This window comes from Anastrepha ludens, chromosome 5, assembly GCF_028408465.1.
Source record: "Anastrepha ludens isolate Willacy chromosome 5, idAnaLude1.1, whole genome shotgun sequence".
Taxonomy (NCBI): domain Eukaryota; kingdom Metazoa; phylum Arthropoda; class Insecta; order Diptera; family Tephritidae; genus Anastrepha; species Anastrepha ludens.
Window position 1 is genome coordinate 123910167 of NC_071501.1, and position 19706 is coordinate 123929872.

General features: G+C 37.5%; 1 protein-coding gene across 1 annotated transcript in view; it reads left to right on the forward strand.

Moving 5' to 3' along the window:
• The window catches only part of LOC128864890 (homeobox protein goosecoid), a 52822-nt gene extending 40400 nt beyond the window's left edge, over positions 1-12422 (forward strand). The window contains exon 4 of the mRNA XM_054104649.1: positions 12108-12422. Within this exon, the coding sequence (XP_053960624.1) occupies positions 12108-12398 (291 nt within the window). The 3' untranslated portion in view covers positions 12399-12422. The remainder of the gene's footprint in view (positions 1-12107) is intronic.
• The last annotated feature ends 7284 nt before the right edge of the window (positions 12423-19706 follow it).

Genomic DNA, 19706 nt, shown 5'->3' on the forward strand with positions numbered 1-19706 from the left:
GAGACCCTAGTCATCAATAGGTATGAAAATTACCCCACATTAAAGCACTTATCGACAGATTTCATTTGATGCCCATATTGCACATCCACAACCAAAGGTTACACGGGTCCACGTTTTGACCTATATCTCGAGACCCCAGTCACGGAGCGGCATGAGAAATACTCTGTACTAAAGCATTCCCCAACAGCTTTCAATTGATATCCATATTGTACAAACACATTCTAGGGTCCACGTGTTGGTCTCTATCTCGGGACCCTAGTCACGGAGCGGCATGAAAAATACTCTGAACTAAAGCATTCACCAACAGCTTCCATTTGATACCCATATTGTATATACACATCCGAAGGTTACCCGGGCCCACGTTTTGACCTATATCTCGAGACCCCAAGGAGACCAAATTGTGAATCTAAACCATTCTCGAATCCCATTGAACACACACAAAAAATTTCATCAAAATCGGTTCAGTCGTTTAGGAGGAGTTCAGTGACAAACACACGAACATAAGAAATATATATATAAAGATATGCATATAATTGGCGCGCACACTTTTGTCAGGTGTTCGACCTAGCTTCTCCTCCTATTGGTGCTTTTTTCCATAAATGGAGGGAACGACAGTTTTACGCCGTCTCCGAATGGCAATTGTGCTGTTTTCATGGCAGAAATACACTCGGAAGTTTGTCATTACCGACAGAGGAGCAACTGGGAGGGATCAGTTAAAAAATCAAAATCAAAATTTTTATCGAAAATTGTACGTTGAGAAAAAATTTGTATTTAGTTAATGGGGAAATTATAAGTAAGGAAATTATAAATAAATTTAAGTGAATATCTTTTGGTGATAATCCAAAATATACCCTTAATGGAGGGAATACCATTTTTTTTATAAAGTTTTGGGCAAGAAATTGAAATTCCAGCTGACGTTAAAAGCTAGGCGTAAAAACAAAAATTTCAAGCACTTACAGTGGCCGTCGTCTACCGCGTTGAGTAGTTTGGCCACTAAAACAATCCTTTTTCCGCTTCTGGGGAGACTCCCTTCCCGCGACTCCTCCGCATTACTTCGGGAGGGCCCCGAAGCGGTGAACATGAAATGGGTATGTGGGCCCACCATATTTGTAGACGGTTTCATGCTAAAGGAAGACAGTTTCATGTCTCCGTCTGTGAGGCTTCGCTTTGTTGTACAGTGCCGAGGTCTAACTATTTTTCGCCATACGTCTTCAATGTGTCTTTTAACCGCATTCCAGTTGCCCTCGCGTTTAAGCATTTTGCTGGTTATATGCTGAGAGGAACTGAGTCCTGAAATAGTTCACTTACCCGGAGTTTCGCCGTCCATCTGTATCCCATCGGCTTTGCCACTGCTGCATGGTTTGACATCTCCGTTCCGCGCGCTAGTGGTGGCGTGTTTTTTCTTTTCACACACATATTCGTTACCGGGCCTTGAGGCCAACGGGTATGTCCCCGCTGATCACAAAGGCTGCAGAGTCAGAACTCTGGCTGAGGCAACTCTGTGTGACGCTGTTCGTTGCATAGCCTCCAGTGCTTTGCGCTTAGATTTGCCGTTTAGGGCAACTCCTCATACTTCTACCAGAGAATTGAGTTTGTGGTAGCCATGATCAGCCTTCTTTTGCTCTGTGTTGGCTCACAGATGTTTGTCATTAGTCTGCTTAAATTCACGTGTCTTTCGCTGTTTGGGTAACTGCGTGGTATGCGAGCTCGAGTCATCGGAATGATTTCGGTCTTATGTTTGGGTCAAGCCATATTTGGGTCCTTATAATGATTTGGTTCAGCTTCCTTCTGACGTCCTCGGTGTATCGCGCTGATATGACCGCCGCTATATCGTCCGCGTATCTGGCATTTCTATGCCCAAGATCTCGTCTCAGATTCCAAAGATCTGTGCCGAGAATAAATCCTTGGGCTGCGCCAGGCGTTACCACTTTAATTTTCTGACCATCCAATAATTATAATTATGTTAATATCAATAATTTACAATTATTCAACATTTAAATTGATAATTTTACATTTATACTTTCCTATGAGAGCTCATTAATTTTTATATAACTTGGAGCAAAATTATATTTAGTGTTGAACTACTTTTGTTTTTTTTTTTCATATAAGTAGTTGTTATTGCAATAAGAGAGCTAAAAATATACGGTCTCTAGGATATGAGAAATGATCTTACAGTATCTTAAAGGCTGTTAAGGGGAAACTCTCCAAATTTTCTCATTTCTCACTTATATTAAAACGGCCTAAGGGTCAAATAGCGCACGCATAAACACCTGTACTGGAAGCTATCAAAGAGTACTGCATTTCCTATTCTAATTGTGTCGTTGATGCCGATCCATTGAATATCGAAAATATGGTATTTGCCTTATAATCCTATCTAACGGATGCAGAGCCATTAAATGAGCTCCAGGCGACCACACGGAATACATATGTAAAACAAATCAGCATTCAAGCATGGTAATGTATGTATGTATTCAAATATGAACAAAATGGGGTTTGAGCTAGAGTTCATCCCTCATTCACAGTTCACTACTCTCATAATCTGTTCGCAAATAGAAAGAGAAACGTATGTATCTGCCAGAAAGTTTAACATATAAGGAGCAGCCTCTGCTAAATAATCCCTAGGTAGTATAAAATAGGTATTGCATAATAGTATAATATACTACATGTATGTATGTGTGTATAGAAACAATAGAACATAAAACTATGTATATCGTATGAGCGTCAAATTGACAAATGTGAATTGACAACTGTGAGTAAGAATTTTGATAGCTGCGCATCAAATTAAATTTTGATTTGTGTAAGTTTCAATAGTCTAAATTCTAAATTCGCATGCAACCACTCACACTTGCTACAAATATATATGTATGTATGTATATTCATGAAGAATTTCAACACTCCCTCCATTGCTGTTTTGCGCTCTGCCAAATATGTGTGTTTGTATGGGAGCATGTATATGCACGTATACAAGCGCTTTGATGTCATCAAAGGTTACCTAGGTGTTCAGAGAGCTTCGACTCTTCACGGAATACACACACAATGCAAACATGTGCATGTAGAAGAGTGAGTGTGTGTGAATTTAAACTGGAAGCGGTGCTTGTGCAAAGGATAGCGGATAAGTAAAAAAATTGCACGGTTTGGATTTTACGGTAAACGTCAGATTAAATTAGTGATTATCAAGCACGGGAAGTATTTTTTATATCATATTATTAGAGTCTGCAAAAGTGATTCAATTTTGTTTAATTTTAATTTATTCTTTCAAATTGAAAATACTTACTTTCTTACTCATATATATATGTACTATTAACTCCTGGTGGAGTATAGGGCGTCAACTACTTCAGAACGCTACCGACAGTTGCGATTTCGGATTCGGTTGACCTTAGCCAGTTTATACGAAGTCTCCCAACAGCATACCCTACTTGTTGGAATGGTTGCATCATAACAGATGTTTGGCCACGTTGCCGTCATCCTTTCGAAGTGTGTGACCAATTCATTGCCATTTCCCTCTATGCACTACTCTCGACCCGACTGGTTACCCTAAGCAACTCGGAGTTACTTATTTTGCGGGCCCAGAAGATTCGTTGTATGCGTTGGAAGCAACGGTTGGTTGAAGTGTGCAGACGTTTTGTGATTGTCACTGTAACTTTCCAAGTGATACACCCATATAGAGACACAGATTTAATGCACGCATTAAATATCCTTAATTTGGTACTAACGCTGTGTTGTTGTTTTACCATAGAGGCGCAAAAATACCAAGTGTAGACTTCGTTTTGCATTCTCTTTGCTCAACATCTATATCAGAGTCTCGACTAACATCGTCAATGCTTCCAAGAAGCAAAACTGCTACCCGTTAACATCCATCAACTCCGAGGTAGTACCGTTGAGATGCAGGGTTTTAGTTGTGCGCCATTGATCTTTAGTCCAATTGAACGAAGTTGCGGATGCAAGGTCGTTGTCATAGCCTTAAGATCAGAAAGCTTGAGTGAGAGTAAGCAGATGTTATCGGCATGGACTCGATATTTCAGAATGATTTGCTTAAGCTTCCATTGAATGCCATGCCGATCCCCAAAGGGAAAATTAGTAGTTTAAGCGGTTGTCCACTGTGGGACACACTCGGGCTCATAGCCCATTGCGATGCCACGTGAGGAACTTGTTCTTATATAGGGTGGGCCATGTAAAATTTGCTTTTTGAATCGGCTATAAAAAAAACTAATCAATATTTTTTTTGAAACTTTTTTTTTATAAGTTGTCAAAAAAGTCTTGCGGTATTTCCGCAAGCTTGTCTTTGCAGGCGCGTAGTTCTAGTTGTATTCGTCGCATCGGTTCACGCTAGAGCTTTTTGGAAAGCTCTTTTCACGTGCTAACACGTGTTTGATTAATTGTTGTTTGCTTTTAGTCGTTCGTGAGTTATAGCGTCGCAAACATGGAGCAAAATAAAGAGAAAATACGGCATATTTTACAGTACTACTACGATAAAGGCAAAAATGCATGTCATGCTGCCAATAAAATTTGTGCAGTTTATGGACCCGATACAGTTTCCATTTCCACCGCACAACGATGGTTTCAACGTTTTCGTTCTGGTGCAGAGGTGATCGAAGATGCGCCACGGTCCGGAAGGCCTGTCGTCGAAAATCGCTGAATTAATCGAAAGAGACCGGCGACCGGTCGTGGTCGAAAAGCGGTGAAGCTGCCCAGACGGTGGCCAAGCCTGGATTGACGGCCAGGAAGGTTCTTCTGTGTGTTTGGTGGGATTGGCAGGGAATCATCCACTATGAGCTGCTCCCCTATGGCCAAACGCTCAGTTTGGACCTGTACTGCCAACAACTGGACCGCTTGGGCATTATGAAGTTGGCATCTCGTTGGGAACTCGTCATCGAACAAAACGGCGCATATTTGACTTAAATCGCATTATTATTACCAATTTTATGAACAATTGAAAATTCAATAAAAATACCGCAAGACTTTTTTGACAACCTATATTTTGAAGATTGAACATTGTTATTTATGAATGAAAAATAATATCGTTCAAATGACTGCCACGACTGGCTTTACAGTAGGCCATTCGATCAACCCAATTTTTAAGCACATTTTCGATTGTTTGGGCTCCAATTTCATGAATGCCAACTTCGAGTTCGTGTTTTAAAGCATCAATCGTCTCTGGATGGTCTTCAATTTTTGGAAACAAAAACTCGTTGAGCATGTTACGCCTTTTACTGTAACCGCGGCTCCTCGCTTATTTTCGAAAAAAATGACCCAAAGATGCCGCCAGACCAAAAACCGCACCAAACAGTGACTCGTTGTGGATGCATTTGCTTCTCTACAGTAACGTGTGGATTTTCTGAGCCCCAAATCCGACAATTTTGCTTATTGACGTAGCCACCGATGTGACACCGAAGACTCACCACTTTGGAAATAGGTTTTCAATATTTCCCAATTTTGTTCAAGCGTATAGCGTCCCATTTCGTAAATGTCAAACCTTTAAGTAAATTATGAACACATTTGACATCTCATTTGTGTTACCATTCTCAAAAAAATAGGCGGTTCAAAAAGCAAACGCTGTATCTTCTAAAACCGTGTGTACCGTGATTCCCACAGTACTGAGATGATCCAATTCATTAAAAAATTGTCTACCGAAAATGTAAATCTATGTTTGGATAGAGCAAGACAATGTCACAGGAGGTGCAAGAGTCGCTTCCTCTTCCTCATCTAGAGTGTCTTCCTCTTCCTCATCTTTCACTGGCCCGATGCACAGTTATAGTTGTCCTAATTTGTCTTTTGAAATATCAGCGGCGCATAGGCCTAAGCTTAAAAGGATTGATGTTGAGTTCTAGCTTAAATTCATTTCTAACAAAGGGTTTCCCAGATCAACGGAAAATTTAAATTATTTTCCCAATATTTGCAGTTCTAATATATATGCCTACTCTTCTTTTGAATAGTGTAAAATAATATTCGTCAATTCTAAATTGAGTAACGAGCTGTAGAAAGAAAAATATTGTTTATTGTATTGTTGGTTGATTTTTAAACTGCATGCATTGTTCTGACAAAATCACTTCACTGCACCCGCATATGCTAATTCAAAAATATACTTTGAATTGTATGCACAGGAAATGCAGTTATGCGCATAACAACAATAAAAAAAAACTTAAACAAAATTGATAAACTACCAACAAGGAAACTAACAATAACAACAACAGCTGATATTTTTTATTTTTCAATTAAAAGTTAGAAAAATACGCTCCACACTTTTGTTGATTTTAAATTATTTTCTTTATTGTTTCGAACACGGTAGAGGGTGTAAGTGCTAAGGTGCAAGAGATGGGTGTAAATAACCAGCATGCATAGGACAAGGCGATGGGCTTGTATGGGTGTAACAACAGATAACAACGAATCAGGTGGCAAATAAGGGCCAAATTCAGCAACACTTAATTCAACAAACCGTAACGCGCACAACTGCAAACAAAATAACAAAATAAATAACATAGATGTATGTGTGTGTATGTGTGTGTGTATATCCGATGATGCTGTACAAATGGTCAATGGGGCTACAACCACCCATCGACATTTGAGCGAAATGAAGCTCCACCCACACAGCAGTGAAGATGAGTATGCCGGGATGTATTGGGAGCAAATTAAGGGGGAATGCACGATTTGCGCCAATCACCAAAGGCACATCTAGGCGTGTATTGAAATTTTATGCGTATGCTTGTGTGTGCGTGCGCATTTGTAGTATTTAACCCTTAAGTTATTTACACAACATTGTTTTCTTCAAGCAAATAAAACAAAATACAAAATGCTTTCTTTTTAATTGCAACCAGATGAAAAGTTAATCCAAATTTCAATGGACGGAAATTAATTGAATGAGCAAACTTGCTCTGCATCATGAGACCTACTTGCATTTAAATGGAGTAAATCAGGCGAAGAGGCATCCGCACAACGCTACCTTTAAACAATTTTTTTTAAATAAATTAGTGAAAGATGGCGCAGTGAAATTTTCTTTACCCTTTTCTGAAGCAGCTCCTTCGCCAGTTGGCTGTTTGCTTTTTTTGGTTTGTATTTTCTTGCCTCCCTGTTGGCCTCTTGCGACGCTTTTCTTTTAATTAAAAGACCAATTTGCAACTTCCGCTCGAACGCTTCCAGAAAACTTTTCCAACGCGGGTGGGCGTATTAAGAAAAGTTCTACGTTACGCATAGCAACATAGACTCAGTAAGAATGAATGTTGAGCAAAAGTAAGCAAGCATCCAAGCACTGAAGGGGAAAAGATGATGAAAAGTACGGCACTTGTAAAAAGCAGCGTAAGAAAAATTAATTACAATTATAATAAACCGCCTAATTAGGCAGGAAGCAAATGAAAGTGCGCGAAAAGAAGCTCTAAGCGAAGGAAACTGTAATTTAAATATTACAAAAGTGCAGCGCAAATGAAGCGATGGAGAGCAAAAATTTTGAAGCGACGTTGACGGTGGGGGCAGCAAGGCATAAAAGGTCAAGCTTAGCAATGCGTAAGCAGCAAATCCATGCTGAGCAAACTTTAATAGAAAGTAATTGAAATAACTACAACAAAAGTATCTAAGAAATGCTTGGAAAAAATAATGTAAAAATGTGGTGTGTTGTGAGCCACGGATTCAAAGATAAAGCGACGAGGATGGAAGCCAAATCAGTGTTGGCAATTCAACAAAAAGGGAATAAAAATTATAAAACGACTAGAGAAAATACCAAACGCGAAACGTCAAGCTGCTTTTATGCATAACCGCAGAGGCCACGTGATGTTTTTCATTGTTTTTTTTCTCTCTGTTCATGCTTTTTCACGAGCATCCAAAGTCGCCTTATGAAAATTTAATTTGAAAAACGGATGAAAGTGTTTTTGAAGCCATAAGATATGGAAAAGAAATGCAGAGGGCAACGGTGTAAAACCAAAAAAAAAAAAAACCATAACAAATAATATTCATGCGGTAAGCTTAGTTATCTGTAAAGAACTACTCATAATATATTTACATTTGCGAACTTTTATTGTCGTCACATATTTATTTTCGGAACGTGTCGCTACTTGAGTCCAATATGCAGCTCGCGGAAAAACTATGAATCTAAAAATTTTGACAAGTTTTGGCTATTTATTAATTTCCTATTTTTATTTTTATTTTTATTAATCTTTTAATTTATAATTTTATTTATTTTTTCGTTTTATTAAATTTTTTATAAAAACACAGTTCTTTCTATAAAAAGCGCCACATTAATCCCAGTTACATGCTTTGTGGAATATTTATAAAGATTTGACAAATTTTTTTTCAAGGCCTTTTTAATTTGTTTCAAAATTTTTAATTAAAATTTTAAAATGAAATTACGCAAGTTTTACAAGCACTATTTTGCTTTTTTTAGCTGTTAATAATTTTTTTTATACAAATATAGCTCATTTTCTAACAAAACCCATATAAATTCATATTTACTTCATATAAAAAGTAGAAAAGTGTCACAAACTTTTAATTTTTAATCAAAATCTCACGATTTTTACTTAGAATTTTAGAATTTAAGAAATTTTAGTTTTTGATATGCAGTTTATAGCTTGTTAAATTCTGTTCCCGCCAGTGTTGCCTATCTACTCCATATAAAAAAAATATCGTGCATTTGTTATATGGAGAAAATGCGTAAAAAAATATAAAAAATAAAAAATATATAATTATACTAGAACTCAATAAGTTATACATTTTTTCTAAAAATTCTAGGTAAAAATCATAGAATTTTGAATAAAAATTAAAAAGTTTGTGGAACTTTTCTAATCTATATATATAAAAGAAAGTCATGTTAGTTACACTATTTATAACTCGAGAACGGCTGAACCGATTTGGCTGAAAATTGATGGAGAGGTAGCTTAGAACCAGGAGACGGACATAAGATACTTTTTATCCCATTCGAACGCGTTTCCGTGAAGTCACTATAAAATGTGGAATAACAAAACGCAAATGGCAGCTAAACGTAATTTTGTCTATGGTTAAGTATACAATTTGGTAATATTGTATTATTACACTTGGAATGCTTCATCGAAGAATTTTCAACGACGGAAGCAAGGTGATACGGTAACTAGTTATCCGGATGTGCGTTCTACTGATGCTCTTGGTTGTATGTATACAGTTCAACCAAAGAATGATGAATGCTTCTATTTGCGGTTGTTGCTGGTAAATGTGCATGGGCCAACGTCATTTGAGTCACTACGGACTGTTAATGGTATCGTGATATCGTGCTGCATGTGAAGAACTCAATTTACTAGAAAACGATACCCATTGGGATACGACAATCGTTGAAGCCATTATCTCTGCATCTCCAAGTCAGATACGCACATTATTTGCGATCATCATTTCGACATACTTTCCATCGAACCCATCCTATGGCATAAATACAAGGATAATATGTCAGAAGATATTTTACATCAAATTCGTGACAGTTCCAGAAAGCCGGATCTTGAGATGAATGAGGAGATACATAATCGGGCTTTACTCTTGATCGAAGACATGTGTTACCTTATGTGCGGTAGTTTATTAGTCATGTTAGGAATGCCAGCGCCAAATCGTGAAATGAATGACGCATTTAATCGAGAGTTGGAACGGGAACGTGAATATGATCACCAGGAATTAGATTTAGTTGTTCAAACGAATGTACCACTGTTGAATCGCTAACAAAAAGAAGTTTATGATACATTAATGAAGGCAATTGATGATGGAAATGGTGGTTTATATTTCCTTGATGCCCCTGGTGGAACTGGTAAGATATTCCTCATGTCAGTAATTTTAGCCACTGTTCGTGCGAGATCCAACATTGCGCTTGCAGTTGCTTCTTCTGGAATAGCAGCCACATTGTTAGAAGGATGTCGTACGACTCATTCAGCATTAAAATTGCCGTTAAATCTTCAAAAAATTTGAAGAACCAACAACTCATATTTCAAAAAACTCAGCAATGGCCAAAGTTTTATCAGCATCGAAAATCATCATCTGGGTCGAATGCACAATGGCGCATAAACGTGCATTAGAAGCACTTAACTGATCATTGAAAGATATACGCACTGACTCAAGGTATTTTGGAGGCGCAATGATTTTACTGTCTGGCGACTTCCGCCAAATACTGCCAGTAATTCCAAGATCAACGGCTGCTGGCGGAATAAACGCTTGCCTCAAATCATCGAATCTATGACGCTAAGTGAAGAAACTTCAGCTGACAACAAACATGAGAGTTGCATTGCATAACGATACATCTACTGAAGATTTCTCTGAGCAATTACTGACTATCGGTAATGGTCGAGTACCTGTCGACGAATCGAGCGGATTGATTTCATTTCCTCAGAATTTCTGTAACTTTGTCTCATCGAAAGACGAGCTTATAACTAAAGTATTCACAAACATCATTAATAACTACAAAAATAATGAATGGTTGAGTGAGCGAGCAATTTTAGCGGCTAAGAATAAAGATGTAGATGACCTAAACTACATAATTCAAAATGATATCATTGGAACAATGCATTCATTAAAATCCATTGACTGTGTATCAAATGAAGATGAAGCCACCAACTATCCAATTGAATTTTTAGACTCCCTGGATGTGCCTGGCTTACCACCGCACAATTTACGCCTAAAAGTTGGCTCCGTAGTAATCATGCTTCGAAACATAAGCTCACCAAAACTTTGCAACGGTACGCGTTTGGTGGTAAATAAATTGATGAACAATGAGATTTACGCGACGATACTCAAAGGAAAATTCGAAGGTGAAGAAGTTCTCCTTCCGAGGATCCCGATGATCCCAGCCGATCTTCCATTTGAGTTTAAAAGACTTCAATTTCCGATCCGTCTTGCATTCGCTATGACCATTAACAAATCACGAGGCCAATTCTTGAAAGTTTGTGGTCTGAATCTATAAATCAATGTTTCTCACATGGTCAATTATATGTGGCATGTTAACGGGTCGGAAAACCATCTGCGTTATTTGTTCTTGCACCTGATAATAAAACAAGAAATGTCATGTATCACAAGGTGCTTAACTGAAGAGTGCAATCTATTAAAGATTCATTGAAATACTTGATTAATAAAAAATTAACTTAATAAAATCAAAAATCTGCTTTTTTATTGCCTCTAGGGCGGAACAAAGTTAGCCGGGTCAGCTAGTATTTATATAAAGTTTAAATTTGAATTTTTTTCTGTTAGATAATGAGCTATATTTTTATGCGAAAATAAAAAATAGTTAAAAAGCAAATTAGTTCAAACTTGTCAAAATCTTGAGATGCTATAGTTTTTTCGCGGGCTGTACGCCATTTGTGGTAAGTTTATGATGCGACTTCTGTCGGATATTAACGTGTCGCGAATGGTTACAGCGCCACAAAATTGATTATTTCGATGTGGTAGACAGGAAGTGTCCCGACGTTCAATAAAGGTCTGCTAATTTTTTATATGGGACTAATTTCCCATCTGTGAAATAACATTAAGACGCACACCACAAATAGGAGCGGGAGCTCGGCCAAACAGCTAACAGAAGCGCCAATTATTTATTTTTTATTTTGTAATTTCCAAGGCATTCTTGTACACTCAATGTGATTCTGGGGTTAAAATGCTCACTGCGTTATATTGTTTTTAGTTTTGAGAAAAGTGGGAGTAGAAACCCATAAAAATGCGTTTTTCGGCGCTTTTACTTCTATTTTTCCCAAAAACCTACTCTCAAATTAAACCTTAAGTCTTACACTATAAAAATTGTATATATTGAACTGTCTCGTTTATGTAGCGCTTAACACAGGATTTTATTAGTTCATCTAACCTCCCTTTGGTTGGTTGCACAAATTAAGTCACCTGTTCGTTTCCATGCCCATAAATTTAAATTTGATGCCTATTCACCTGCCGTGTTGCTATGCGATTACTTCATTTTTCTTCTACTTAGTCGTAAATAAAAGACCAAAAGCTCGCGAAGGCATGCAACTGCAATGATTGCGCTGAGTCTTCCGGGTTTCGTAAGCAAATTAAAATATTAAAAAATAAATTCAACTGCATATTTTTGTACGCATTCTTTTTTATTCTTTAATATTCGTGTACGCCCATGCAAAAAAACTGACTAATATTTACTTTTTGTTTTCATGTTGTCGTTTCAGGTTTGGTTTAAGAATCGACGCGCAAAATGGCGTAAACAGAAGCGTGAGGAACAAGAGCGCCTGCGTAAGTTGCAAGAGGAACAATGCGGTGGCGCTGGCAACACAGCGACAGGGGTAACTGGCGCCTCCGGCATGGGGCCTGTTAATGGTACCGGCGCTGTAATGGCCGCTGTGGCGAATCTGAAGTGTGCCGCCGAGGACTACGCCAGTCAACTAAGCCATCACATCAAAACCGATCCAAATAGTTATAACAGCGACGCGGATGAGTCGTCCGACTTGGAGGTGGCATAAAAGAATGCTTTCCATTCGTTTGTAAATATGTAGGTTGTAAATGTAGGTTTTCCTCTTCATCTTAATATGACATGTAAATTATAATTTTTAATTATAATTAGCGAAAATAGAGTTTGTAAAGTTTTAAATCAACGCATGCAAATGCTTCTAGCTGTAAATTTCATCACTCATTCTTAAATAAATAATAGTTTGTGTGTATGAATGCTAGTACGTATGCCCGTTTATTTTCGATATAAACTTATTTTTAGTGCGTATTTCAAATCTGTTTATAAAATACTGTATGAATGCAGCTATGGCTAATTGGGCCTTAAACGAATTTTCAAGGGTTTCTGTTGTTATTTTTATTGGAATGTGTTTGTTTGTTATAACGCCTTAAATTATACTAATAAATTTGTAATATAAAACAAGCTTCAAGTGCTGGAGTGCGTTAATGTGATTTTTAATTTTCGTCGAAAACGAAAAAAATTCTTGTATTTAAGTAAAATAAAAAGCGTGTGAATGTTTTTTTAAGTATGTTATAATTTATGTGCAAAAATTTATTAGCTAAAATATGAATAGTAAATATTAATGGTGTTAACGAATGATCAATTGTAAGTACTAATTAAAAAGAAACAAATACAATTAAATAAAATATGAGTAACTTTGAAGAGTTTGGAAGCATTCTTTAATTGCTGGGGTCATGAGAAGTTTGAAGCATTATTTTACTGTTTATTTTTGAAACCATTTTTCATGTTCAATGAAATGCGAATACATGAAGTGAGAATAACGAGTGTGGTTAGGTGAAAAAAGTATGTAATGGAGGATTTTGAGTAAAGTATTGGGTTTCAGGAAGCTGTGTGCCCACTGGGTACCGCATTCGCTAATAATGGAACGAAAACTTGGGTCTATCACCATGACCCTAAATTAAAACTAAAGGCTAAAGAGTTGTGTGAACCTGGTTCTTTGGATCCGAAATGAGTTCGCGTGCAGAAATCGGCCAATTGGGATGCGACAGCAATTTTGTTTGCGGACTAATTCTTCTTCTTCTTAATTGGCGCGATAACCGCTTACGCGATTTTGGCCGAGTTTAACAAAGCGCGCCAATCATTTCTTTCTCATGCTAACGGCGCCAATTGGACACACCAAGTGAAGCCAATTCCTTCTCCACCTGATCTTTGCAACGCAGAGGAGGCCTTCCTCTTCCTCTACCACCACCAGCTAGTATCGCATCGAATACTTTCAGAGCCGGAGCATTTGTATCCATTCGGACGACATGACCCAGCCAGCGTAGCCACTGGATCTTTATTCGCTGCGCTATGTCTATGTCGTCGTAAAGCTCATACAACTCATCGTTCCATCGCCTGGGATATTCGCCGCGGACTACTTAGAAACCGATAAAACAATAAACACTGAATAATATTTTAATCTTTTAGACCAGCTGAAGGAAAAAGTTCGTGAAAACTGCGTCTCCAAAACAAACATTTTTTTTCACCAGGACAAGGCACCTTTCACAAGAGCATTTTGATAATACTTAAAATCCATGAATTAAAGTTCGTATTTTTGGAACATCCACCGTATTCACCAGATTTGGCCTCTAGCGACTGCCATCTAAATCCAGACCTACAACCTTCCATGAGTGGAAAAAGGTTATAACAGCTGTGGAAGCGTATTTTGCAGCCCTTCCAGGCTCGCACTTCAGGGATGGAATTCATAAATTAAAATCTCGTTGGATGCTCTCGTATATTGACGATTAGGGAGGCTGCACTGAATAATGAAGTGTATTTCAGACCATAAAATTGTGTTTTTCTTATCGAACCGCAAAACTGATTCCACTACCTAGTATGCTTTCCTTTAACTCCTCGTGGAGCATAGGACATCTGACGATTCGTTAGCAATTTAGATTTGAATAAGTAGGTTGCCAGCCCGCTTATCCTAGCTTGGTGATAAATGAAAACTATCTACACCTTCGAGCAGGGGTTGCCCGTTTCGGTGTGCCATTGGTATTTATTTTTCCAGCTACTCTGCATATCTGCAAAGCGCTTCCCTTTCAGCTATCTGGGTACGCGGCCGATGGTAATATAGGTAACTCTACACGGCGTTAAATATGTAATTTTTTTTGTGGGAGAAATTCTTGCAGAAAGCTTCTTTCAAACCACATAAAACTCTTGCGAGGTGGCAGTAGTTTGCTAACTTTTATTGGCTCTAGGGCGAAGAGAGCTTTAATTTTCAGTTTCTCTTCGATTCTCAAAAATGCGATCATCCAAGCATTTATCTGAAGTTTCTCTATTTATCTGTCCTTTTATTATCTCGATTTCTTCCAAATGGTCATTTAAGCTATCGCTTGGTTTCGGCTGGTTTGACGATGATTTTATATGTGTGAAGTTTTTCTAACCTAACATAGCAGCAGGAAAAATGGAATCACTTACAAAGAGCAACTGTAAATGTTACTATCCATAAATAGTATAGTACAGCGTTAGCTCTTTTTGTCGCCTTAACTGCTATAGGAAGGAGTTCCGGTTCATAATTTAATTTGACCTATGAAACAAATTCTTCCAGACTATTAACAAAAAGAAAAACTAAAATTTATACGATATAAGTAAAGACTCTCAAATTTAATCATCTGTTTTCAAAGTTCTAGATATACCTATATTCCATTTTAATTTTTTCACTTATATTTATTTAAGTCTATGATAACAAGAGCCTTAAAGATTAGATTCGGCTCTTGCCGAATGGGTTGGTGTGGGACTACCATTCGGAAGACGTAGGTTCGAAACTGCGTGAAACACCAAAGTGAAGAAAAAGTTGTTTCTAATAGCGGTGTCCCCTCGGCAGGCAATGGCAAAGCTGCGAGTGTATTTCTCCTCATAAGAAGAATATCTGCCGTTTGGAGTCGGCTTGAAACTTGTGGAACACGATCAAGACGCACCACATAAATAGGAGGATGAGTTCGGCCAAACACTCAAAAAGGATGTAAGCGCCAATTAGTACGAAAACCAACAAGTTGAGAATGGCGACGAATCGTCATTTCGGCGTCTTCTTCAAGACTTCCCTCTGTGAACTTCGCGAACAAATGTATTTTTTTTCGAAGTACATTTCCACAATTTGGAAGCGTTCTTCTGGCGTTAAACGGTTCATGAGGACTTGCCAAACTTATCAAACTTCAAATATTTCAGTTCAAGTATTATTACAGTTTGCAATTCTCAGCTCTCAAACCATAGTTATCGAGATTGATAGTTCTCATGCTTTTTTGCTTTTTCGTTTATTCTTACATCCCCAGTATAAGCGTTTTGACAATTTTTACAAATAAGTTTTTTGATGACTTTTCCTATATTTAGTAGCGGCATGCCAGCCACTGCTACTGGACTCGATCGTATCGATACAGTTTTTTCTAATTCCGACCACTTAGCCGTAGTGACAAATTTCTGAATATGTTTCCAAATACGCTTTGAAGGCTATGCAAGCATGCACAGGTCCCTCCATTTGTAGAACAAAATCAAACTCACACCACAAATGTGAGAAGAGCTTCGTTTAAGCTCTTGTCGAAGATATACACGCTCCTATTGTGCTTATATATTTTGCCCTGATTGCTTAGGGAGGCGTAAAAACTACTAAAGTTGCATGCTACGGATATGTAAGCACAAAATATTTTGAGACTCTGCTTGAATTCGGTGTCCATTGCTCTTACTTATTGCCTTTGTGTGTCAATAATGGTGTTTGTTTCACTAATAGCTACATAAATAGAAGTGGTAAAACTTCCAATGTTGTTGTTGGCGTGCGACCAGCAAATAGTTAGTTGTAAAATATGGGATATATTCTATTTGCAGTTCACCAAAGCATTGTATTGTTCGTTACGCTGCATTGTTCAAATAAAAATCATTCTGGTCAACAATGTGGCATCTGTAATTTGAAGTGCAGTGCATGTGGCCAGCAGTCGAATGAAAGTAAAATACTCGCATCGCATCCAGGTTCTATTGCACACTTCGTTCGTGCATTTCCTTCCTAGTCCTTCTTTTTCTATCATTGCATAGAGTGAACATTTGAATGTACTTACTTACATAGGTAAATTAGTTTGCAGCCAGATTCTGTATCGCCATTTTCTTTATATCGGAATTGTATGCGCACATTTGTTAAACATTTTTTTAAATAATGATTTACATTTAACTTTGACACTAAAGGATGGCCAGCGTGCTGGTAAACCCTTTCATCACCGATACGAGAATTACATTTTCACAACAGCAGTATTGATGGAGACACAATGTTTTGAATCCTTACAAACAACAATGCCCTTTCGTCATTGCCAAGTTACAAGCATTTTACTTTCAATGGTAATATTCAGATATCTTTGGAGGGAAATGCCACGTAAATTGCATTTATTCGCAAGGAGAAAAACAAAAAATAAAGAATTAGAGTTGCAAAGTGAATCAGTCATTGGAAATCAAAGAAAAGACAGGTTTTTGATTTGCTTGTTAAAGAAACCTCGTGCTGATATGTTTTTTGTCTGTACAATTATTTGCTTGTGCAATGAAAAAGTTTCATATTTGGTAAAAATGGAGTGCCACATATTCGTAATGCATACGCAGTATGCATGTATGGGTGCTCCAGTGGAAGTGCCGCGTTATTTTCAATACCACCAAACTGCCATTTCGAATCTACTCAAATGTTGAATAGTCCCTTTGTTCAGTAAAGTTTGGCGAGTCATCACGAATCGTTTAATGCCAGAACAAAGCTTCCAATTTGTGGAAATTTACTTTGAAAAAATAAATCTGTTCGCGAAGTTCATTGAGGGAAGTGTTGAAGCAGATGCTGAAATATCGATTCGTTGTCATTCTAAACTTGTTATTCAAATTTATTGGAAAAAGTAATCAAAAATTGAACTGAGCGAATGGACCATGGAACTTGTAGCCGCGGTGGATGAAATTATCTACCAGTTTAGTATAAAAAAGTTCAGTCCAACAATATTTTTGTTTTGTTTTATCATTTTAAGTTCTCAAGCTCTTAAAAAACCCCCCGTATTTGCCTTAATCATAAACATCCATTTGCAAAATTATAAACACGCTAGTATTTTTGTTTTACAAAAACAAACAAGATGGTGCAAAATTAATCACCCTATCGGAAGATTTCTAATTTTTGCAAATGGCATCATATGTCAATCATACTTGATATGAATAATGTTGTGAGAAGTCGACAAGATGCTGTGAGTTTTCGAATATTTATGTAGTACAAAGAGAGAGGCCTTCAGTTTTATGCAAACTGCGCAGATGTTTTCATTTTTGAAAATTTCTCACTGCTAATTTGCGGTTGCCTATCAGTCGATGTGGGCTGTTATGTGGACAACCATTTTCTGAAATGTGACACATCATGACATCATGCCAATCCCAAGGTTCAAGGTTCAGGTCAACATTATTAGGACTAACAGCTGCTACTATGCTAAAGTTGTAATATGAATCAATTAATTCGGGATATTTCACTTAAAATCTCTCAGTTATATCGATATGGAATGGTAGTGGTAAATTTTACATAAAGACTTCGAGTATTATTTTGAATTTTTAGCCAATGGCAATCAATAACCATTGAATTATTAACTTTTCCAATGTTCCTTGTAGAAAAAACACTTTGTCGGCAGTTTTGTTTATTTATTTGTGAGACAGCGGTCGTTTTGCTCGGTATCAAGTTAAGAACTGTTACAAAAGAGCTCGATAATCCCATTGATATCCTTAGTTGCTTTATTGACCAGGCAGATTTCGGGTTTGCATACATACATACGAGAATTGTTTGAAAGGCCGTGGAAAAATAAAAACTTTTAATTGTTTGGGGTAAACCTTTTTTATTTTTCGACATAGCCTCCTTTTAGGTTTATACATTTCGTCCAACGCTTTTATGCCAGTTGATGTCTTCCGAATAATATAGTTTTTCAAGTTTGAAAAATAGCCATTCGTTTATGCAATCAAGCCCTCGTTTGAATATAATCCTTTTTCCGCCAGTCATTTCTTCAAATTGGGTAACAAATAGTCTGGACAAGAGAGGAATGTGAAATTAGTATTATAAAAATAATGAAATCGAAATAGTCGTAGGATTGTGCACTTTCACTGAGCTTTCGAACGTCAAAATATCAGTTAACATTAGGACCTTCACATTCTTGTTGAACTTCGTTAAAAGAATGAGTGGAAAACGAACCGAATTGTTGAGCGACAAGTGCTGTGTTCTCCACCAAGACAATGCGTCGGCTCATTTCGCATTCTCTGTCAAGGAATTTCTAGCCAAGTATAACATGCCACTGCTCAATCGATCGTCTCGCGTAAGGTGAAATCTGCATTAAAATGAACAAGAATTGAATCTGTTGAAGCAGTAACTTTCCGACCTCCAGCACTGTTTCAAACAAAGGAAGCTTTGCAGGGAGCGTTGTAGGGAAAGACGAGGGGTGTTTGAAGGTGATTATAAGTAAATATGTGTGAATGTGATAGTATGTAAATGAATATATATATTAAGTAATAGGGCTCTTCTAATCGTCACTACTCTGCTCGGCTCACTTGACGAAAAATGTACATGTGAAAACAACAAGTAAGTTATCGAGTCTCATAAGACTGGTATAACTCACTATTTTACAAACACATGCAATTTTAGGCAAATCTATTCCAGCGCTGCCAAGATTTGTTTCTTTATACCAGTTGCTTCACCTATCCGCCACTTGCTAATGCTTGGCGAGAAAAGAGGCTTTTTATTGAAGATGAAAGTTTTTAAAGAAAAGGGTTGACTCCAAGTGGTTTTTCAAAATTTTAAATTTTATTTTCGCAACGTTTTATTTTTTAATGTTTTCAGCTCATTTGCTTACCTATCATCTAGAATTTGCTACTTAAAGTCTATAGACCAGTATTGATGTTTTTACAAACACACATAAGCACTGCAAAAAAAGAAGACAAACTTAACCAAACAAAACGGCATTGCATGACTAACGATGAAACTCGGAACCCTCCGCGCTCGCATGCAGGTCCTTTGTTTATGAAGGAAAAGAAGAAAATACGCGCAGTGGCAACAAGCCACAAGGGAGAAAAGCAGCTGCCCTTAGGTAAACACACGTATGCCAATGCGTACTATCTCCGCTTGAGGTGCTCCATGGCATCTTACTGGTTAAGAAGTAAACGCAAGGCAGTCCGGATGACCTAAAAAATACCAAAAATTGTTCTTCACTCCAAATTTTTTATTTTTATTTTTGACGGGTGAACATCTTCGTTTGCATTTGCATTTGCGTTTCGGTAGTGTTGACATGGCGTCCTATCGAATTTCCATGTTGTTTGCCTATCTATTTGACAATTTTTTCGTTGTTTGATTTTT